Raw genomic sequence first — 22,363 nt, 5'->3', positions numbered from 1 at the left:
GGCAATGACGGTCACGGAATTCGATGGAGGTGCCAAGTCCTGCGATATTTGAAGCCGCATAATTAGACTTCTTTATGTTGACCAGTTTGGATGCTCAAGTCAACACAACTAGGAGAATGTCCTCCGTAGCGAATTAATGTCTTGAAAAGCTGACTCGGAATACATCTTCAACGCTTCCAGCTTATTTGCTCTTCAAAATTTCGACTTCGAACATGTTGCTGAGAATGCATTTGTATTTCAGTCATTAGCGGGGGTACGGAGTATATATTTCAGGTTACTCCTCTCACTGCAGAGTGCTACGATCGATAGAAATTACAGTCTAGAAGAACTAATTTGAAGATCCAATCAATTCAGACGGCCAAGCAAAACGACGAAAATTAAGCAATCACTATGGACACAACCTCAATTCACCCACCTCCACGCCAACTGATCTCCGATCCTTCGCAGACAAAACCTCGGGCTTACCGAATCCTACCATATCCGAAACCAAGCTTTGAGGCGTACGCGGATGACTAAATATCACAACCAATAACGCGACAGAGGAACTCGAGAAAGAGCTCATTAAGGTGATGCAAAGGAGATACTCGGATGTAAATAGTTAAACCCCGGTCGGACTGGCGAGGGAGGAGAAGAGTACAAAGTCAAGAAATCCGCCCTTCTTCCAACTTGAACATCTCCAACTTGGCATTTCCAACTTCCTTCTTCCACTCCGACACTTTCCCCGCACCAGATGCGATTCGTATCAAAAATGGCAGCCACCATCACCTCCACCATCAAATTGCCCAGTGGCTTTGGGATTTCCTCGCTTAGGCTTCGGAGTAAGCATTCCATCCAATATCATTTCCCTGATCGTCGCGCTGATTCAAGTTTCTATCAGGTCTATAAAACGTACGAGACGCCACCCCCTCAACCCCCCACCGCACACGGGAACTCCCATGGGCAACCCCAACATGAACTTGAACTAACACACACTTCGTAGTCCCCCAGCTGACACAGAGAGATGCTGTATCGAAGCACTCAAGGCTGGCTATCGCCATGTGAGTTGTCATTCTTACAGGAGATACCCCTACCCATCCATACCCCGCACTAAAATATGAGATATTGCGAGACACCTCACTAACACCCAACAGATCGACTCTGCAGCAATATACAGAAACGAAGCTGGCTGCGGCAATGCGATTCGAGGCTCCCAAATTCCCCGCGAACAGATATTCTTCACATCCAAGGTCATAAACATCAGCTATGACGGAGCCAAGGCACAAATCGACGAGTCCCTCGCCCTATCCAAGCTCGACTACATCGACCTAATGCTCCTCCATCAACCCCGAGGCGGATCCGAGAACCGCAAAGGTGCATGGTTAGCGGTACGCTCACGCTCACTTCCGGGTCCTCGTTCTTCACCCTTCACTCTTCCCTGGCTAACAAACACACAGCTAGTCGAAGCCGTCGAAGCCGGTAAAATCCGCTCGATCGGCGTCAGCAATTACGGAGTCCACCACCTGAATGAGCTAGAGGCATACATTTCCAAGCTCGAGGCCGAACGAGGCGGTAAAGGCCGTGGCGGAATCATAAGTATCAACCAAGTCGAGCTCCATCCCTGGCTAGGCCGGAAAGATATCGTAGACTGGTGCACGGCGCGAGGGGTCTTTTTAGAGGCATATTGTCCGATTGTGCGCGGTGCGCGATTCGACGAACCCAGTGTCAAGAAACTCGCGGATAAATACGGCAAGACGCCGGCTCAGGTGCTTATTCGCTGGAGTTTGGATAAGGGATTCATCCCGCTTCCTAAGAGTGTGACGCCGGGTCGCATTCTTGCTAATGCGGATGTGTTTGATTTTAGTCTGACTGGTGAGGAAGTACGGGCGCTTGAGACGGATGAGTATAGTCCCGTTGCGTGGGATCCGACTGTTACCAGGTTGGATGAGTAGGTAAACCTTAGTTGTTTATTAGTTGGTCTAGTCGTATGATATGGGTACTAGTGCTTTTGCCGGTGGACTTTGGAAGATAACAATTCGCAATTCCAAGACGCCATGTGGTTAGGTAGTAGGGAAGACAGTTGCTATCCATGTGGAAGTACTACCACCTGACCAATTAACAATATCTTCCAGCCAAAGTGGGAAACAAAAGTACTGAGACAGGTGTAAGCAAGAATTCTTCAACCTTGGAATGCTTGGAAGGATTTAACTCGGCAATATTTTCCAAGCCTCCAGGGCTCTCCAGGGCTACCTATCAAAAGTATAGTAATAGTTAGTACTAGTACTACTAGTACTATCAAAAGTATATCAGAAGCCATATTTAACTTTGGAACTACTTCCCATCCACACAGCCAGTACCAAAGTAAACCGGAACTAAACCAAAGTAAACCAAGTAAACTAAAGACCAGCGCTAGTCAAAGTCCACAATGTACGGAGAGTACTTATTACAGTCTCCAAGCGCCGCATCCGTTCCAAGCCCGTCAGCGTGGACTATTCTAGCAGCGTGCAGGAGAGGCGGGGTAGTTCTAGAACATGGCCGACCAGGTGAGTCCGACTTCTCCCAGTCTTCAAGTTCATTCTTGATTTTCAACTTACTTGATGTTCATGTTCTACAACCCTTGATACTCAAGGCTCCGGCATGCCAGTCTTCATCGTCTATGCTCGTCGCATCGGTCGTCCGTCAACTACCAGAAAGCAGAGAAAGACTCGGCGTCAGCGGCAACGGCAACGGCAACGAAGAGGCATGGAAGTGGAGAAAGACCGGTTTGGCGCTGATGATTTTACAAGAGGTATGATTAATCAATACATCCATGGATGAAGCAGGTGATTATTATTTTTTCCGTCTACTTGAAAGGGTGGAAGATAGTTGGAGAGAAAGCGGGCCATGGGGGAAACAACCGTGGAAGAGAGGGGCAAATGGTCATAAATATCATGATATTTTTCTTCTCTATTAAATTTAAAAAATCGACGCCCTTTCTGGTGCCCTTTCCTTTCTCTCTTTTTTTACTGTCCTTCGACAGCCGCTGACCGAAACCGACCAACCTCTAGGTTTACAGGTTTTGGACACCGAAATGGGCCAGGACGACTGGCTCATCGCCTTCGCCCCAATAACCCTAATCTCGACCGGCGGGTTCCTCGCGACAAATTTCTTCCACAACCGCGAAAGCACAGGGGACATCGACTACCTTCTCGAACCACAGTGGGCGCACGACAACGATATCAAAAAGCCGCTCCGCGACGCGATGACCCGCGCCGCGCGCCATCTAGGATTCATCGACGACTGGCTCAATGACGAAGTAGCCTTCTTCGTACCGGATAACCACCGCGAGTTACTCTTCGAGAAAGCCGAGGAGCAGAATATCGTGCTGTGGGAAGGGGCGTATCTGCGCGTTCTCGCGGTGCCGCTGGAGTGGGCGCTGGAGCGTAAACTTCGTCGCATACATAATAGTCGAAGACATATTAAGCGCGGGTCGGATATTTCGGATGTCGTGGCTATGTTGAAACATTTGCGGACGCAGGCTGGTGGTCCGTTGAATCGGGAATATGTGAGGACGATGAGCATTTGCTCGTTTGAGATGCCGCCGGATAAACACACCATGAACGAGATAGCAGCGGCTTATCGAGACAAATATAATGAAGAGGCTTTTCTATAGGGGATGTGTTTTTGTTTTGGTCTTTGTCTTTGCTCGTTGCTTTTTTGGCGTCTGGCCAGCCGCTGTGCCTGGTAGTGGTTGCTGTTTGGTCTTTCTTCCAGCTCTCGCTCGCCCTCCTCACTTGCTCGTTCTAGACAGTATAAAAGTGACCGGTATCGGTGACGATATTCCTCTCCGCAAAGTTGGGATTTTCCCCGCCTTCCTCAAGAACCAATCTCCCCGAAGCATCCAGCAATTCAGCCGGGAATCCAACCAGCAGATCCGCATCAATTGGCTGAGCGCGCTTGGTCCAGATGGGCGCGGCTTCAGCGGTGAAGGGAGGAAGCAAATCATCAAAGGACTTTCGATAGATATGCTTACTCTTCTCACGGCGCATACCCAGACTCATCCGCCAGTTGAAGGCAAGGGCGAGTTCCTCCGCGATACACGAGAGAATGGCATAGCGCACCGGATCCTGGTCCTGCGGGTCCGGAATCCGATGTATAGCCCAGGCACGACGGGACTGGTAGAAGAAGTATTCGACCTCGGGCCCGATGGCGTAGAATTCGCGCGCAACCAGGGCCTCATAGAGGCGGTATAGGGATCGGATCGGGGTATCGCGGGCGCGCCAAAGGGGGATGGATCGCATGTTGGTGAGGTCGGCTTGGGCCTTGCGGGCCTGGAGCAGTGGGACATTGTTCAGCATGGTTTTCACGGGGACCGGGGGTGGGAGACTGAAGTGCCATGTTGGGAGAGGGAGGAGGAGGCGGAGGAGAGCGAGGAAAGGGTGTTTCTGACGGTGATTTAGGCGGGCGAGGCTATGTCGAAGACGGAAGGGGGATTCGAGGTCGTAGACGAAGCGACGGACACGCATCCACCAGGTGATTTGGGATTTGGAGGGACATCGAGGTGCCATGGTGGACGGGGTGCTAGCTAGGTGAGACAATGGCAATGTCTACTGGAGACATGCTGGGCTGCCTGAGAGCGAAGCAGAGCAGAGCCGAGCAGATCAAGTGGAAGTGAAGCAAAGAATAATTGAGTAGCTTGCAAGGAGCTTTGCAACGGTCAGACCCACTCGAGTTGACCGTAGGGTGCGAGTACTAGTTGATTGGGGCTTTGGTGCCTGACAGCTGGGGCAGAAATGAGGCAGGTGGTGGGTTGAGATATGAAGACAGAGGATATATCAATGAAAATGATCAATATCAGTCTATTCCTACAGAGTTTAGCTGTTCACTATTCACTGTCATTCCCCAGAAATATGAAATAACAAAGTAAGACTCAAAGACTCAGAGTACTCCCTTGTTACTGTAGGAATGCGGGTCAGTCCAGGGGCAGGTCTGAGCAACTCAGTCTGCTTTTGCTTCTGCTACTATGTTCACAACAGTAAATCACTGCTAGTGATGAAATGCAAATGGAAAGAAAAAGGAACTTGAAGAGAAAAAGATGTAGACACCTGATACCCAAGGCTCGAGGGTACAGGGTCCAGGGGCCACCAACGTGTAAACATCGATAGGCTGTGGTCCGTACTCCATACCCCGTCCCCAAACCACGGGAACTCTGGAACTCTGGAATATCAGGTACCTCAAGATGTGATCAGCACATATATCCAACCTATCTGATATCGTCAGACTTCAGGGCCAACCACCCCAGGGCAGAACCACACGTGGAGGGTGCCCTGATCGCCGCATGTGAACCCAAGACGGCCGCTGATTTGGTCATCCTCCCCACCCAACTTTAACTACTTCTTGACTACAAACTATGTGCATATCCAGATGCATATTCATATGCATATAGTCTCGAATACACCATTAACCCCTCTTCACTCACCATACCTATGTACCATCTCTCAAATCCCATCTCTTTCAATGACGGCCCTTGCACCTTTTGGCCCCAGGTTCGCATTAGCATTTAAGGCCAAATTAGAAAATCCGGGTCCGAAAAGAGAAGCAACAGTAAAACAGTGCGAGGTACGGAGTACTCCGTAGAACAAGATCAAGATGCTCTGTACTTCCGAAGTCCGACCAAAAATAGAGTCACCCTACCCACCAACCTATAGCTAGTACTAGCAGGAGGATCACTGGGCCAAGGCGGGCCACGGGGGAAACTGATAGATGCACAACGACCACATTCTTCCGCCAAGAATTCCTTAAAAACTTGAGCTAGTGAGGTAAATACCTACGAGTTATGCAAGCCTGATGGGGTCCACAAGGGTTCCCTGATGGGGCAGTCTTGATGGCCAAGGAATCATACACATGCCACTGAACACTGGATCTCCTTCGTTAGGGCTAGCCTTCCCCAAAGAGGGGCAATTCCGATAATATATTAGCCCCTAAGGGTCCAGCATCAGGAAATAGCATCAAATGAGTGAGTCGGCGGGGTTCCTAACTATTGGCTAGTCTGGTCCCGTTGTCTATTTCTATCTGTAATTTCCTTCCTGGGGTCCGTCGAGGATTTGCGCCGTACGACGTAGTTGCGCGTGGTCTGGTCAATTGACTCTTTAGTTGGCCTTTTCCAGGATATCCCAAATCACTTTCACGGGGCTTTGCTTCTTCTTTTGCTCGAGGCTACAGAGAGGGAAATCAATACCTGACACAAGTGTCTTTCCTTATATGTTGCCGGCTCCTCACTTTACGAACTGAATTCACCAACTAACATACACACCATGAAGCGCTCCGCCATGTTATTAACAGGTTTGATCCTGACTATGGTCTCAGCGGCAGAAGACTTGAGTCAACATGTTGATGTCTTGTAAGATGCCCTATTATCATCCCACCATCAGATCTATCCATGATATCCATATATTATCCATACTATCCACACCACACCATACCATCTACTGACTATTTCCTCGCTATCATCCAGCATGGGATCTGAAAGTGGAGGCAACGACTTCCCCGGCGTTGCACGACCATTCGGCATGGTCAAATTAGGCCCAGATCTATATCAATCCGGATCAGACGCATACTCCGGCTATCTATCCACCGGCGAATTCTCCGGCTTCAGTCTAATGCACGAACAAGGTACCGGCGGAGCACCGAAATACGGAACCGTCTCCCAACTACCACTAGTTGGCAGCAATATCAGTGATCCGTTGTCCCAAATCACAGTCGCTCGCAGTGGGACGGATGAAGGTTCTGTGGGCTACTACAAGGCTCAGACGGGCCAAGGTGTAGAGGTCGAGCTCAGTGCTACGTCTCGGGCGGGCATCTATCGGTATAATTTCCCGGTTGATTCGAAGGCTAATAATGTCTTGGTTGATGTTTCGCATGTCTTGCCTTCATTTCGGGGCTTGGGCTGGGGTCAGAATTATAAGGGTGGGAATTTGACTCTCTTTGATGATGGTCATTATGAGGGGATGGGGACGTATGATAATGGTTGGAATGAGGCTCCCAATTGGTCTATTTACTTCTGTAAGTCGAATCCTACACATGGAGACTTCTCTGTCGTTTCTTTTGGCTTGCTTGTATGCAGCCTTGCCTTGTCTCCACATTGTCTCATGCTCTACCTACAGGTGGCCATTTCGATACAGAGGCTGTGAGCAGCAAAACATTCACGAAAACAGACACGATGAACAGTACCGAGCATCCTGAAGGTGATGTTTCATCCACATCAGGCTCTACAAGAGTCGGTGGACTCTTCACCTTTACAGAAAGCGAGATTACCTCCCGAGTAGGTATTTCCTGGATCTCGACAGAACAGGCATGCGACAATGTGGATCGTGAGATACCCAAGGGCACCGAGCTCACCTCTGTCGTTGACGACACCATCTCCGAATGGAACGAAAAGGTCTTTTCAAAGATCAAGACCACCAGCACCAACGACGAGAGTCTTAATCTCCTCTACAGCTCGCTTTACCACATGCATTTGATCCCAACCAACCAGACCGGCGAGAACCCAGGCTGGAAGTCTCGCGAGCCTTATTATCAAGATATCTTTACCTTCTGGGTAAGTCTGCGTCTGCTCTGCTCTGACCAGTCCTGGCCATAGACTGGCATTGATAAGTCCACCTACTAATACCTTCTAGGACCTCTTCCGATGCTCAACAGCCCTCATCCAAGTCCTCCAACCAACCGCCTACGAAGAACAAATCCGCTCTCTAATCGACATCTGGCGCCACGACGGCTATCTCCCGGACGCCCGCTCATCAAACTACAATGGCCGCACACAAGGCGGATCAAACGCCGACAACATCCTCGCCGACGCCTACGTAAAGGGCGTCCGGGGCGCCGTAAACTGGGAAGACGGCTACCGAGCAATGGTCAAAGACGCAGAAATCACACCAGCAAACTATCCGGTCGACCCGATTGCGAAAGATTCCTCAACGCACGAAGGCCGCGGCGCACTGCCCGACTGGCTTAGTTTGGGGTACATTACGCCGCGATTTACGCGGGCTGTGACGCGGGCAGTCGAATATGCTTGTAATGATTTTGGCTTGTATCAGGTTGCTTCTGGGCTTGAGATGGACGATGATGCGCGAAAGTACCTGAATCGATCGAGGAATTGGCGCAATCATTGGAATCCCGACCAGAGCTCTTTGGGATTTAAGGGGTTTGTGGTACCTCGTAATGAGGATGGGACGTTTATTTCGATTGATCCGAAGCAAGGCGGGTATTGGGGAGATGCGTTTTATGAGGATGGGTCTTGGGCGTATTCTTGGAATGATGTTCATGATATGAAGCATCTTGTTGAATTGATGGGTGGTAAGGAGGTATTTGTCCAGCGGTTGGATCTTATGTTTGATCAGGGGATTTTCGACTCGAGTAATGAGCCGTATGTATCTTCCCTCCTGGTCGCCCCCATTCTACACTTGCTCGCTTTGAGATATGCTAATCCACTGCAGGATGTTCAATCTGCCCTATCTGTACAACTACGTTGACCGACAGGATCTGTCCGTGTCGCGGGCACGTCACGTTGCCAAAGGTGACTACCACACCGGGAAGTCTGGTCTGCCAGGAAATAGTGATGCCGGGGCAATGCAGACCTGGCTACTCTGGAACATGATCGGTCTGTATCCGATCACCGGGCAGACCACCTTCCTCATCCACTCGCCATGGTTCGAATCGATGACGATCGATCTGGGGCGGGTAAGACATTGGAGATCCTCTCCACGGGCGGAGATGGCAATGGGGACAGCGACTACTATGTGCAGAGTTTGAAGGTGAATGGCAAGACGTGGGAGAAGAACTGGTTGACGTGGGATGATGTCTTTGCGCAGGGAGGCAAGCTGGAGTTTGAGCTGGGGCCAACCGCAGTCAATTGGACGAGCGGCGTGTTGCCGCCGAGTCCAGCGTCGGAGTAGTAGAAGGATTGAGTGCAAGTTGATCTTGTTCTTGTATATAATTAGATTTTTCTCGTGTACATAAGTTCGAGAAGTGGGGCATCACGGTGCAGTGCAGCAGGGCAGCTGTAGTACGAGTGTTGAGTGTTCAGCGTTGACTGATAATGGGATGCTGTATATTCAGTTGACCGGGGCCAGCAATAGCAGATATATAGAATGTTCGCAGATGCCACAGCCAAAGTACCATTAAGTACCATAGGGTGAGAGTGTAAAGAGAAGTGATGTGCCGAGTAGAAGTAAAAGCAGAACAAAAACAGGGAAGAAACAAAAGCAGAGAAAGTCTGGACTTGCGGGGAGGCCCGAGCTCCAAAGTCTCCGCATCCAGCGATAACGTTGAGAGGGACAGAAGAGAGGGGAACCGCCCCCCCTTTTCTTTTTCTTTTTCTCTTTTGCATCTCTCAGGTTACTTTATTTTCTTCTTCTCTTATTCCCAATTGACTTGTATCCCCTCCGTCACATCATGGCGGATCAAGCAATTCAAGCTGCCAAAGCCGTCAGCGCCCCCGACGGAACAGGTACGCTCCATCTGCCCCACCCCAGCTCCGTCACCACCACCACTGACCATCACAGGCGTCCTTCAACTCGATCCATGGCTAAAAGATCATGCCGATGTCCTGAAGCATCGCTTTAGTGTCGTCGAGAAATGGGCCGGTGACATTGCCAGAAGTGAAGGCGGCCTGGAGAAGTTTAGCAAGGTCAGTGAACTTAACTCAACACTCCCCCTCTGATTGCATCATCAAGGCCATATCCCACCTGCTGCTGCATTCTTCCATGCCAATTGAACCCCCCCGTTAACCTCCTACTTCAGGGTTATGAAACATTCGGCCTCAACGCACAGCCAAATGGCGATATCCTCTACAGAGAATGGGCCCCCAATGCCAAGGAGGCCTCGCTGGTTGGCGACTTCAGTACGTGCCGTGCTGATGAACAACCCGGATTTGAATCGCTTTACTGAGACTGGCAGACAACTGGGACGTCAATGCCAACCCCATGACCAAGAACAACTTCGGTATTTGGGAGGTCACCGTGCCATCCAAAGCCGGGGCCCCTGCCATCCCCCACCAGAGCAAGATCAAAGTACGCACTCCTCCAATATTTTCAATCCAGACGTAAATCTGGCTAGGATGGCCTGCTAACACCATCCACAAGATCACACTGGTCCTCCCCCACGGAGAACGCGTCTACCGAGTCCCAGCATGGATCAAGCGCGTCGTGCAAGATCTCAATGTCTCCCCAATCTACGACGCCGTCTTCTGGAACCCGCCCGCCAACGAACGCTACAGCTTCCAACACCCCCGTCCCAAGAAGCCCGAGAGCCTGCGTATCTACGAGGCTCACGTCGGTATCTCATCGCCCGAGACAAAGAGTCGCCACATACAAGGAGTTTACCAAGAACATGCTGCCGCGCATCAAGGGTCTCGGCTATAATGCCATTCAGCTGATGGCAATCATGGAGCATGCCTATTATGCCAGCTTCGGCTACCAAGTAAACAACTTTTTCGCGGCGAGCAGTCGCTACGGATCCCCCGAGGATCTCAAGGAGTTGATTGACACAGCACACAGTCTGGGCCTCGTGGTCCTGCTCGATGTGGTACACAGTCATGCTTCCAAGAATGTCGACGATGGAATCAACATGTTTGATGGCTCGGATCATCTTTATTTCCACGAGGGTAGCAAGGGCCGCCATGACCAATGGGATAGTCGGTTGTTTAACTATGGACATCATGAGGTGCTGCGCTTCCTACTGAGTAACCTTCGTTTCTGGATGGAGGAGTACCAGTTCGATGGATTCCGCTTCGACGGTGTTACTAGCATGCTCTACACTCACCACGGAATTGGAACGTGAGTATCTTCCCCAGTCAGGTCTTTCCATCGCTAACCATCATATACTGCATAGTGGCTTCTCTGGCGGGTACCACGAATACTACGGCCCAGCCGTCGACGAGGAAGGTATCACATACCTCACTCTTGCCAACGAGATGCTGCACCAGCTCTACCCCGAGTGCATCACTGTCGCCGAGGATGTCTCCGGCATGCCTGCCCTCTGTCTACCCCACGCGCTTGGCGGTGTCGGTTTCGACTACCGACTAGGCATGGCCATCCCAGACATGTACATCAAGCTTCTGAAAGAGAAAGAAGACGGCGAGTGGGACATTGGCAATCTCGCCCACACTCTGACGAACCGTCGACACGGCGAGAAGACAATCGCCTATGCGGAAAGTCACGATCAAGCGTGAGTCCAGCATCCCCCACACCCTCTCTACCACTCCCTCCAACTAACACCACTCGCCCAAAAGCCTGGTCGGCGACAAGTCTCTAATGATGTGGCTCTGCGACAAGGAAATGTACACCCACATGTCTGTACTAACAGAGTTCACCCCAATCATCGAGCGCGGCATGGCCCTCCACAAAATGATCCGACTCGTAACCCACGGCCTCGGCGGCGAGGGCTACCTAAACTTCGAAGGCAACGAATTCGGACATCCAGAATGGCTCGACTTCCCACGCGAAGGAAACGGCAATTCCTTCTGGTACGCCCGTCGCCAACTAAACCTCACAACAGACGACCTCCTACGCTACCGATTCCTCAACGACTTCGACAGCGCGATGCAGCACACCGAAGCCAAATACGGCTGGCTGCATTCCTCGCAGGCGTACATCAGTCTGAAGAATGAGAATGACAAGGTCCTCGTCTTTGAACGCGCGGGCCTGTTGTGGATCTTCAATTTCCACCCTACGGAGAGCTTCACGGATTATCGCGTCGGTGTTGATGTCGCGGGCACGTATCGCATTGTTCTTGATTCCGATGATGCCGCTTTTGGAGGATTGGGTAGGAATGTCAAGGAGACTCGCTTCTTTACCACTGATTTGCCTTGGAATGGGCGTAATAATTTTGTTCAGGTTTATATTCCTACGCGGACTGCTTTGGTGAGTGTTATTCCCTATCGTCTGCTCTTTCGTCTCCTCCATCCCTTCTAACATCTCGGCTCTAGGTTCTCGCATTGGAACATACACTCTAAACTCCGAGAGATACTACACTTCCTTTTTTCCCGCGCCCTTGTAATTCAATAAATACACAAAGGATGCTACGTTCAACAAGACAGATTGTTTAGTTAGCCAATTAGCCAGTAATCGTCCGAATATTATTTCAATGATGTGTACCACCAAATCCCTACTAGTACCTACTAGGATATGTATACTAGTATGTGTACGCTTGCAATCTAAGACCTCTGTGCTTTCAAGTCCGAGATGGCCTTCTGACAATTACGTTGGTGAGTCAAACATTAATTATGGGACTATATGAAAGATGGTTCTGGAAGCCTAACCCGATTCCAAGATAGATACACTATGAGATGGAGATTCCAAAATCCCCCTCGAAGTAAGTTAGTGAGCGGACGACAGCTGCAAGAAGACAAATATTCCCCTCCCCTTCCACCCAATTGACATGAATCAACATGACTGTGCCAGAGAAATGTTATCAAGATAAAGCGACATAATAGTGCCTGCTGTCAACCTGCAAAGAAGGGTGGTACTCTCCGACGATGCCTGGAAAGTATTCTGATATGTATGCCATTCGGATTTGGTGGCTGTATCGATGGGGACCGTGAAGTATGTCGTGGTAGAGTCAGTAAGCCCGCAAAACATGTTGGATTGAACGGTGCTCGAGATAACGTTGTAATCCAGCGAAAAGGTGTACGTTTGTCCGGGGACAGTGGTAAGCACCTGGGAGATTTCCGCAATGGTCGTTCCTACATCGATGGAGTAGAGATCGAGTGCGTAGGTTGTGGTCTCGCCAGAGACAAACTTGTATCTTCCGCCCCCAACAGCAAAGAATGTCCAGGGTGATAAGGTTGCACTGTCAAAATTGGGATTTGAGACGATGTTCACGTTACAATTGGCGGAGCTAGTCGCCGTGGACGTGATAGTGGTTGTGGTAGTTGTTGAGACTGTCTGGGTGATGGTCACGTCGATGGTGGAAGTGGTAGTCGCCGTTTTAGTAACATCAACAGTGTTGGAGATGGTGGTTTCAACAGTGACGGGCACAGTGGCTGTGACGGTAAACGAAGAAGTTGCTGTTATAGTTGCTATTTCAGTCACATCAACAGTGACTGTGGAGGTCTCGGTAGCTGTCACTGATGTTGTCTCAGTAGCAGTGTTATCGGCAGTCTGGATAGTAGTCTCGCTAGTGGTGATATCGACCGTCTCTGTATTGGTTTGCGTGGTGGTGATATCGGTTGTGACAGTATTGGTTATGTCAACAGTGGCATCTTCAGTTACAGAGGCGGTCTCATGGGCTGTGATGTCAAGGGTAGTGGGAGTTGTGATATCACTAGTCACTATAGCGGTGATGACTTTGGTTTCCGTGGTGGGATTCTCGACAGTCATAGTCACAGTAGCGATATCGGTGGCAGTGGTGGTCGAGCAAGCGGTGACAGTTAACGTCGCTGGGATAGTTGTTGTCTTTGTGATATCGGTCGTGACTGTATCAGCCTTGACCGTGGTCAACGTGCCGGGGGCTGTCTTGGTCACAAAGTCCGTGGTAAACTTTGTCATGTAGACAGTATGTATCCTGGGTTCCACGGAATGTGTGGTGACCGTTTGGGTAACCTATGGAACGGATTAGTATCCTTATTACAGGGGCAAGTGAATATACGTACAGTAGCCCGAGCCAATGTCTTGGTGGTATACACTGTTGAGACCCATTCCTCGAAATACAAGAAAGCGCATGCACTTTGCAGATGAGTAGCATGGATGCCTCTTAGGGCAGAGGGAGTAGTCCTTGCGGCACGCTCCTCAACCACATCTCTCTTCGCTGGAGCGAGTGTAACAACGGCGGTGGCGGTTACTGTGACCCCATCAGTTTCCACCGTGGTGAAGGTTAGAGTTGTGTAGTCGGTCTCAGTGGCGGAGATAGTGTTGGTTGCAGTTTCCAAATCAGTATTGATGATAGTCTGGGACACGGTATTTGTCGCAGTCACATCTACTTCCTGTGTCGTTGTGGACGGTATTGTATTTATTGCTGTCGCTGTGGCGGTATCGGTATAGGAAAGGGTGATGGTTTCCGTGTGATAGTTGGTTATTGTGGCAGTGGCGAGGTCAGTATATAAATTGCTGATATAGACAGTCGCTGGCTCCGTGATAAAAGCAGTCACCATGGCCGTGGAGTAGTCAGTAATGGTGTTTGTAAATGTTCTAGTAGTCGTGTCTGTGAACGACTCAGTGACCGTGGCAGCAGCATAGTCAGTGATCTCGTCGGTGACTGTGCTTGTGATAAAGCTTGTAACAGGGATAGTGATGGTTTCAAGGTCCGGCTGGGTCAGGAACACAGTTGAAACCTTAGTAGAGGTTAGGGTCGACCAATCCGTCACCGTCTTCGGGACAGTATGGGTCACAATCGAAGTTGAATGGCGCGTACTGGTGTGGGCAGACTTGGTTATCGTTGACAGACAATGCTCTGTCGTTGTCTTGGTCGTCACTTGCTCTGGATGGTCGGTGATGGTCTTGGTAACCTTGACGGTAGCTGCGGCGGGAGTAACTGTTTTGACGACTTTGGTAACCACCTCGCATTCCTCGAGGATCAATTCACGACAGAAGGGACGGCCCTGAGGACATTTTTCAACCAAGCGTACAATCTCGGCAAGAGGACCATTGCGCCAGTTCGACTCGGGCTTCCCAATTATCGGACACCATCCTCCATGGTTGCCCTGATTGGCATTGACATGATCTGGGAGAGACGGAGAAGGCAGAGCCACAGTGGTGGCTGCGCATGTCAATGCGACCAGCAGAGAGCTCTTCTTCCAGACCATCGTGAAGACTCGCAGAAGCACTTGAAGTCGCAGCGACACTGTCCAGCAGAGTGGACCGGGGGGAGTCGCATCGCGGCTTTATATATGGAGTACTCCGTAGACGAGACGGTCTTCCTCACTGGGCTCCATGGGAAGAAAATGGCGGCCGAAAAGTTTGAAATGAGCAGCATGAAAGAGAAGATGCAATTTCGAGCGATCTGGGATGTGTTTTCGATAGGTCCAGATCGTGATCATAAGCGAAGTGCCAACGCTTTACCACAAGCTATCCTGGATTGGGATCAGGAACCTGTTTGTCCCCCAAACCGCACTATCGAAATGGGCGGTTTTGGGTCAGTAAAATCAGGAACTAGCGGCGAATTGGAGTGACAACGCATGCAATTCTCCTGCAGTTCTTTCGCGGTCGGCTTATGTGGCTGAGAACGAAGCCAGCAGGAAACCAGTAGGAAGCCGGTGGTGCCCAAGACAAAGCAAGCCCAAAGCTTGAAAAGAGCTTAGTTGCTCGCGTGGACCCGTCTTCCCCAGTTTTGTCTTTGTTTTGCCTTCTGTAGGATCCTGCTAGACTCTGCTAAGCTTTGCTAGGCGGTTTATACTCGTATGCTCGGCTGGATTCGCCTCTTTGCCTGCGCTGGGGTTCACCCGCTCGGCTAGCATATCCTATACCTAGTATACTCCGTACTATACCCATTAACCTTTTCTTTTAGCCCGGGATTATCTAGTCTTAGGTATCCAGTGCTTGTCCAAGTTAGGCATGAATGACATGTTGGACTTTCTACTCCAGATACTACTACTTCCTGGGTATAACTTGATAATCCTACAAGCAATAAAGCCCCAGAGATTACTAGTACTGATAACTCTACAGCTACAGGTTTACCATCCTAGGATACTAATATCTACTATTAAGAAAGACTCAGAACAGCCACATCACAAAGGAAATACAATTGACACCAGGTTATTTAGGGTTGCCTCACAGGGCCATGGTTTTCAACTCTAAATACACAATAATGAAACACAAGCCAGGCCAGGCAAGATGGGTTGTTGATGGGTAGGGGTGGGTAGGGGAATGGTGGCCAAAGACTTCAAAAAAAAGATTTGAGTGTAACTCGCTCACATACAAGACAGACAAACGCACATCTTTCCCTTCCTTTTCTTGTCCTCCCGAACAGTATACCTTCCTTTCCTTCCTTCGATCTATCAAACCCTCTCCTCGTGTTTCCCCTTTTCTGGTTCTCTGTTTTGCTTCGAAGTCCGGCTCCGCTAGGTTGGATGTGCTTTTCTTTTCCTATTTCCGTTCTTCGGCATGTGTTCGCTTCAAGAACCACTGCTCCCCTTTCAGGGTTGACTGGGTGAAGGTACTAATATGCTAAGGAATGGCGAAATAAGGTATCCTGTAGCATAATCTCATCTGTTCTGCTCTTCTCCTACAAGGTGGGAAAAATTGAAGCATTCGAGATGAAAAAAGGCATGGCAGGAGCGTATTTCCAAACATAGAAGAAATCCATTCCAGCCCACGAAAGACCAAGAAGAAATCAAAGAAGAGATCAAGGAACACGAAAAAGTAATAAGAGGGGGTAAGATTTCAAGAAGAGAGGTAGGGTCAAGTATTCTTGAGAAGACAGGGCACGAAAAGGTTGTGTTGGATGGCGCCCGCTAGCTAGCAATTGATAAAGTTACATTTAGGCGGAGCCTTCGAGCTCAGCCAGAATCTTCTCACCCTTGGCACGGGCAGACTCGATGTCGCCAACCATGTAGAAGGCGTTCTCGGGGAGGTCATCAGCCTCACCGGCGATGATGGCCTTGAAGGAGCGGATGGTGTCCTTCAGGTCGACCAGGGTACCCTCGATACCAGTGAAAACCTGGGCGACAGCGAAGGGCTGGGACAGGAAACGCTGGAGCTTACGGGCACGCTCGACGGTGAGCTTGTCAGCCTCGGACAACTCATCCATACCCAGAATGGCAATGATATCCTGGAGAGACTTGTACTCCTGGAGCATCTGCTGGACACGGGTGGCGGTGTTGTAGTGGTCGTCACCGATGATACGGGGGTCGAGCATACGGGACTTGGAGTCGAGAGGGTCGACAGCGGGGTAGATACCCAGCTCGGAAATACCACGGGAAAGCACAGTGGTGGCGTCCAAGTGAGCGAAGGTAGTAGCGGGGGCAGGATCAGTCAGATCGTCAGCGGGCACGTAGACGGCCTGGACGGAAGTGATAGAACCCTTCTGGGTGGTGGTGATACGCTCCTGCATACCACCCATGTCGACAGCCAGGGTGGGCTGGTAACCGACAGCGGAGGGGATACGACCCAGCAGGGCAGACACCTCGGAACCGGCCTGGGTGAAACGGAAAATGTTGTCAATGAACAGCAGCACATCCTGTCCCTCCTCGTCACGGAAGTACTCGGCAATGGTCAGACCGGTCAGGGCGACACGGGCACGGGCTCCGGGGGGCTCGTTCATCTGACCGAAGACCAGGGCGACCTTGGACTCGCCATCGAGCTGGATGACACCAGTCTCCTGCATCTCGTGGTACAGATCGTTACCCTCACGGGTACGCTCACCGACACCACAGAAGACGGAGTAACCACCGTGAGCCTTGGCGATGTTGTTCTGGATGGGGTAAGATTATTAGCAAGGGTATCGATTGATATGTGTTGATATAAGGAATACTCACAATCAGCTCCTGAATGAAGACAGTCTTACCGACACCGGCACCACCGAACAGACCAATCTTACCACCACGGGCGTAGGGGGCAAGGAGATCGACAACCTTGATACCAGTGACCAGAATCTCGGCGGAAGTGGACTGCTCAATGAAAGCAGGGGGCTCGGCGTGGATAGGCAGGAACTTGGTGGCCTTGACGGGACCACGCTCGTCAATGGGGTCACCAGTGACGTTGATGATACGGCCCAGGGTACCGGCACCGACGGGGACCTTGATGGGGGCACCAGTGTCCTTAGCGGAGACACCACGGGACAGACCCTCAGTACCTATATAGCGCGTCAGTATGGGAAGGGTCACTTCAAGGAAGGGCAGGAAAATGCCGGGCCGACCGATGTGGGTCCCCTTAGCGGTGAGGAAAGGGACAAACACGGTGGCTCAACAGGGGGATGGAAGAGACGAATGGTGACAGGAAGGGGGGGGGAGAGGATGTAGCTTACCGTCCATGGCAATAGTACGGACGACATTCTCACCCAGATGTTGCTATGATAAGGTTAGCTCGAGTCCAGGGGGCGGATGGAAAGGTGGTCCAATCAGAGGGCACGTACAGCAACCTCCAGGACGAGCTTCTGGCCGTTGTTGGTGGTCTCAACAGCGTTAAGAATGGCAGGGAGCTTGTCACCCTCGAACTTCACTGTAGGAGGAGAAATGTCATGTCAGAGAATATCCAGGAGAGTTGATTGAGATCGATTGCGATGGTTTTGAGGATGGATTGGGTCGAGGGAAAAGATTTTCGCGTCGACCATCAACCAGGGGAGTCGGGAGCGACGTACCGTCAACGACGGCACCAATGACCTGGTGAACCTTGCCGGCCTGAGCAGTCTCGGAGCTGGCGAAGCGAGCAGACAGGGCAGGCAGGGCAGAGGAGCGGAGAGGCTGGAAGGCGCGGGCGACGGGGGAAGGCCGGGCGTAAGTAGCCCTCCCGAAGGTCCGGGCGAGACCGCTGGAAGAAAAGGTTAGAAGAAGTCGAAAGGGAGGGATAAAAAATAGGTCGATGTTGAGAGGATGGAAAGGTCGGGTAGTGATGGCGGATGACATACCTCTTGAACATGATGGTGGTGTTGAAGAGAGGTGGTAGGGATAGGTGGTTTTGGGGGGAGAGGGAAAAGGAAGAAGAGAAGAGGAGAGGTTGGTGGACTCTCGCGGGAATGGAAACGGGGGGGGCCCTTAGCCTTTCCGGGGCGGTTTTGCCGATGGTCCCGTGATGAACCGAGTGTCTGTCCAGCATTGTAGGGAAATTCCTCTGTCGTTAAGTTACCATTACTATAACTATAGTATACTATTTTTTTATATAAATTATTTATCATATACTCTTGATTGACTCCCATCTTGCCTGACTCCTGGTGAGCGTGATTGTGTGGTTTGCCGTTGCTAGGGAATCCCTCGTCACCGGAGGCTTGGCGCCGGATGCAGGCACAGAACTATACAGCGAGTGGACTAGTAGGAGTATTCTCTATAGAATAATAATTTTCTAGATATCTCAATAGCATTATAACTAGAAATAATATCTTTTTATAAAAATACTACTCCAATTGACTTAGTGGTGCAGACACCTCCCAAACTACCTTCCTGTGGTAGCTCGCAGCTCACCCGGAAATCTCTGACGTGTAACTCGGAGCCCTTCACCCGTCCATCCGCGGTCTGCTGAGCCCTGGAGCTCTAGGGTCAGCTCCATTGACCTAGGGGTATATTGCCCTCTTTATACTTCAACATTAGATACTAGTACTCTAATAACAACCATTTATTCTCCAAAAATCACTAAAAATACAACCTTCCTAAAATGCATCTGAACACCCCCTCCCACCCACCATTCCCTCCCCCGACAGGGGTTCTCCGCACCAGCTCATGCAGGTTCCGAATCCCTCCGGCGACACCACGCCATGGCCGCCTACCTACAGCTACCACCTACCACCTACGTCGAAATGCCCAGCTGTAACAGCAAAACCACCAACCACTGTAGATAAAATAGAACAAAAAAAAGGCCAACATATTTCTCTATGGCTACAAAGGAGATACATTGATTATAGCACAGTACGAGATACACGCATTTTGGGATGCTTGCGAGCGGTAAAAAGGACAGGGTGACAGAAAATATGGGCATGAACCCGCTCAGCCCTGCGCCGGCGGACTGAGCAATTTGTCGAGAATCGAGTCCATGAGAGGACAGGGGTTTCTCGACAATACCTCCCAGTTCCGGTCGACGTCAATATCTGAGGTCGGATTCACCCCCGATCGGGTTCGCGACCCATCTATTGCTTCTCAAGGGGAGGGCTCTGGACGAAACCCTTGCCCTCGTAGCCAGGCTTGCTGATACCGTGGATGGGGTTCATCTTCTCGGCCTGTAAGGGAAGAAAGAAAGAATATGTGAGTAAATGCTTGTTTCGAAGTTCAAGGTTCGGGGTCGGGGGGGTCGGGATTGGCGCGGACGCGACCGCGACCGATACCGCACCCGAATTCGAGGGCGAAGAGTACGTACCTTGGCATATTCGTTGGAGGCTTCCTGCCACTCCTTGGACATGGTCTTGGGCTGGGGCTTGGCGAAGAGGTGGATGGCATAGAACAGGGCGAAGGAGACGAGGGTGAGCTGGGTGACCTTGAAGAAGACCTTCCAGCCCTCACCCTTAGGGGCCTGGGCACGGGGGCCGTGGGGACCGAAGGCAATCCAGTAGGCTAGAGAGAGGGAGAAGAGATCATGTTAGTGGGATTGGGTATAGATATAAAACACCAGAAAGAGAGGGTATGGGATGACATCCGGGTGGATGAGGGGGTATTGAAATTTGGCCCTCGGATGTCGCAGGGTAGTGGGAAAAGCAGATGCAACGACGAACAAATGCTGCCAGAGGATAATTACGTACCGGCCTTCTTCTCCTGGATGGTCATCTGGTGCCAGTCGACCTTCATGCGGTCACGGAGAGACATCCACAGGTCGGCCTGCTCCTGAGGGGGCATACCCTCCCAGCGCTTCTCGATACCGGCGATGGTAGGGTTGGCAATGGCGTGCTCGGAAGCAAAGCGAGCCTGGATCGAGTTCACAGAGGCAATTGGGCCGGCGCGGATGGCAGCCGGGCTGCGAGGAGCAGCGCGAGCGAGGGAGCGAAGAAACATTGTGCGGCAGGTGGGAGGTGGTGGCACCACGTCGAAATCGAGTTAATTGATGAGGATTGTTGAAGAGGGAGACCGTGACCAGCAAAGTCCGGAACCGCGAGTCGACTCGACTGGGGGAGAGAGTGGAGGGGGTGGTGGTGGTCGAGGGATATGGAGAAGGACTGAAGTTGTTCAACTTGGTCGTTTGGGAAAGTCGAGGTTTCCGGCTTAGCGTCGTTCGCGGTTTGGCTGCTCTCTGATTGGCTGCTCTCCGCCACGCCCGGTTGGCCGCCAGTGAGAAGCATCATCATTCTCATCATACGATATATGCCACAGCAGCCTAGGAATATTGCTTGTCCCGGGCAATTGGGCCTATTCTTTCATTTATTTTTATTTGGCAAAATGTCCTACCCTATTTTATATACATTCTAGCCTCCCTGCCTACTCCCGCCCACCAGTGGCACAGCGGCTCGGTTTGTACTACCACCAGCCACACGACAATCTTGCAAGAAGATAAAGCTATAGGATGTCAAATTGAAATTGCCATTTCCCGAGTACTATCTACAGGTCCCAGGGGCATTTCCCTTTTTTTGTTTTAGAAAATTCGTGCCATTCGTACCCTACCACGCAAAACCTGCACACATCTATCCAGGGAAAACGCTGGACTCAATCTCGCAACCTCAACATCAGCAGTCTCAACAGCAGCGGGGTTAATCACTCCAAAAGAAGAAGAGACAACGGGAGGAGAGATTGCATCGATGGATTCCCATAGGGAAAGGAAACAGGCCAAGTCGTAACGGTCTTTGCATTGCAACTAGGAAGAAAAAAAGAAGAGGGAGAACGGTGTGCAGAGAAGGTTATGGATTGTTCGTGCCGTAGCGCCTCCGAGGGTATGTTATTCCCCTATCGATCACGCGGCCCGGACCCAGCCGGCGCTCATCATCTATTTAGCCTTGCCACCGCTGGCCTCGGCGAGGACGGCGCTCCACTCAATCTCGGACTTGTCGTCGGCGTGGATGGAGTTGGCAACGTTCAGAGCGTTCTTGAGGACCTCACGAGTGCTGGCATACACCATGGATAGCTGAGAAAAGGAAGGGATTAGCAAGGGTTCTCTTTTGGCTCTATGAATCCCATGTAGGATGCTGGGGGTCAATTCCATGGGATTTGAACATACACGAGTGGGGGTGTCTTGGGGAACCCAGGAGATGAAGATGATCTTGCTTCTGTAGTTTCCAACGGTATTAGTGGGGGCGGTTCTCGTTCGGTTGAAGAGAGATATATAGGAGGAACATACCGCTTGCCCTCACCACCACCGAGATCGTACTCGACGTCGTAAGTGGCGTAACGGGGAGCAGGGTTGCCCTTAGCGTCTTTGGCAGAAGCCAGCTTCTCACGGAAGATCTCGTAGTCCTCTTCCTCGCTCTGCTCCTCGACAACAATCTGCTTCAAGTCGTCGGTGATCTTGTAGATGACGTACTTGACCTTGCGGCTCATGCGCAGAGCGTTGAATGCGTCGATGCAGTCATCGTGGACGGAGACACTGTAAATCGAATATCAATGAGGGATTGGTCGTGAGTGGGGAGGGGAAAGAGCTTGGATTGAAAGCGTACCCAGATGCGAGCTGCGAAAGAATTTGCGTTAGTATATTTTGATACAATGCATAAAAAGGAGTAAGAATTATACGAACCGACATGATTGCTTCTGTAGATGAGAGATGAGGAAAAGGGGGACGACCGGTCGCCTAGGCTGAAGGCACAACGATGTCAGCGGCTGAAGCCCCGAAGGAAAAACCTCCATGGCGAGTGGGAT

The 22,363-nt window shown here is 50.9% G+C and overlaps 9 protein-coding genes across 9 annotated transcripts; 4 read left to right on the top strand and 5 right to left on the bottom strand.

Moving 5' to 3' along the window:
- Positions 1 to 748: 748 nt before the first annotated feature.
- Positions 749 to 1,928, top strand: N7509_012208 (aldo/keto reductase; the record flags this gene model as incomplete). The annotated part of the gene is made up of 4 exons (XM_056636845.1): positions 749 to 888; positions 980 to 1,037; positions 1,131 to 1,364; positions 1,434 to 1,928. The coding sequence occupies 4 exons, from the start codon at positions 749 to 751 to the stop codon at positions 1,926 to 1,928; spliced, it is 927 nt and encodes a 308-aa protein (XP_056482875.1).
- A 1,118-nt stretch (positions 1,929 to 3,046) lies between these two features.
- Positions 3,047 to 3,628, top strand: N7509_012207 (uncharacterized protein; the record flags this gene model as incomplete). Its single annotated transcript, XM_056636844.1, has 1 exon — positions 3,047 to 3,628. The coding sequence occupies one exon, from the start codon at positions 3,047 to 3,049 to the stop codon at positions 3,626 to 3,628; it is 582 nt and encodes a 193-aa protein (XP_056482874.1).
- A 130-nt stretch (positions 3,629 to 3,758) lies between these two features.
- On the bottom strand, positions 3,759 to 4,523 carry N7509_012206 (uncharacterized protein; the record flags this gene model as incomplete). The annotated part of the gene is made up of 1 exon (XM_056636843.1): positions 3,759 to 4,523. One exon carries the CDS (start codon positions 4,521 to 4,523, stop codon positions 3,759 to 3,761), a length of 765 nt encoding a protein of 254 aa, XP_056482873.1.
- A 1,947-nt stretch (positions 4,524 to 6,470) lies between these two features.
- On the top strand, positions 6,471 to 8,906 carry N7509_012205 (alpha-1,2-mannosidase family protein; the record flags this gene model as incomplete). The annotated part of the gene is made up of 5 exons (XM_056636842.1): positions 6,471 to 7,017; positions 7,119 to 7,552; positions 7,632 to 8,377; positions 8,448 to 8,691; positions 8,757 to 8,906. 5 exons carry the CDS (start codon positions 6,471 to 6,473, stop codon positions 8,904 to 8,906), a joined length of 2,121 nt encoding a protein of 706 aa, XP_056482872.1.
- A 499-nt stretch (positions 8,907 to 9,405) lies between these two features.
- N7509_012204 (1,4-alpha-glucan branching enzyme GLC3) lies at positions 9,406 to 11,965 on the top strand (the record flags this gene model as incomplete). Its single annotated transcript, XM_056636841.1, has 9 exons — positions 9,406 to 9,460; positions 9,516 to 9,640; positions 9,754 to 9,853; positions 9,910 to 10,022; positions 10,095 to 10,283; positions 10,360 to 10,787; positions 10,843 to 11,178; positions 11,243 to 11,873; positions 11,939 to 11,965. 9 exons carry the CDS (start codon positions 9,406 to 9,408, stop codon positions 11,963 to 11,965), a joined length of 2,004 nt encoding a protein of 667 aa, XP_056482871.1.
- Positions 11,966 to 12,395: 430 nt separating this feature from the next.
- On the bottom strand, positions 12,396 to 14,752 carry N7509_012203 (uncharacterized protein; the record flags this gene model as incomplete). Its single annotated transcript, XM_056636840.1, has 2 exons — positions 12,396 to 13,553; positions 13,604 to 14,752. 2 exons carry the CDS (start codon positions 14,750 to 14,752, stop codon positions 12,396 to 12,398), a joined length of 2,307 nt encoding a protein of 768 aa, XP_056482870.1.
- Positions 14,753 to 16,425: 1,673 nt separating this feature from the next.
- Positions 16,426 to 18,521, bottom strand: N7509_012202 (F1F0 ATP synthase subunit beta; the record flags this gene model as incomplete). Its single annotated transcript, XM_056636839.1, has 6 exons — positions 16,426 to 17,358; positions 17,423 to 17,739; positions 17,911 to 17,953; positions 18,019 to 18,104; positions 18,244 to 18,413; positions 18,511 to 18,521. The coding sequence occupies 6 exons, from the start codon at positions 18,519 to 18,521 to the stop codon at positions 16,426 to 16,428; spliced, it is 1,560 nt and encodes a 519-aa protein (XP_056482869.1).
- A 1,198-nt stretch (positions 18,522 to 19,719) lies between these two features.
- On the bottom strand, positions 19,720 to 20,575 carry N7509_012201 (cytochrome c oxidase subunit IV family protein; the record flags this gene model as incomplete). The annotated part of the gene is made up of 3 exons (XM_056636838.1): positions 19,720 to 19,809; positions 19,947 to 20,140; positions 20,326 to 20,575. 3 exons carry the CDS (start codon positions 20,573 to 20,575, stop codon positions 19,720 to 19,722), a joined length of 534 nt encoding a protein of 177 aa, XP_056482868.1.
- Positions 20,576 to 21,497: 922 nt separating this feature from the next.
- On the bottom strand, positions 21,498 to 22,247 carry N7509_012200 (actin-binding ADF family protein; the record flags this gene model as incomplete). The annotated part of the gene is made up of 5 exons (XM_056636837.1): positions 21,498 to 21,635; positions 21,729 to 21,777; positions 21,849 to 22,094; positions 22,165 to 22,175; positions 22,242 to 22,247. 5 exons carry the CDS (start codon positions 22,245 to 22,247, stop codon positions 21,498 to 21,500), a joined length of 450 nt encoding a protein of 149 aa, XP_056482867.1.
- Positions 22,248 to 22,363: the final 116 nt, after the last annotated feature.

This window comes from Penicillium cosmopolitanum, assembly GCF_028827165.1.
Source record: "Penicillium cosmopolitanum strain IBT 29677 chromosome Unknown utg000011l:1.0-3548175.0:1.0-3550911.0, whole genome shotgun sequence".
NCBI classification, from domain to species: domain Eukaryota; kingdom Fungi; phylum Ascomycota; class Eurotiomycetes; order Eurotiales; family Aspergillaceae; genus Penicillium; species Penicillium cosmopolitanum.
Note: the sequence above shows the minus strand (reverse complement) of the source record. Positions and strands in the feature narration are given on the sequence as shown.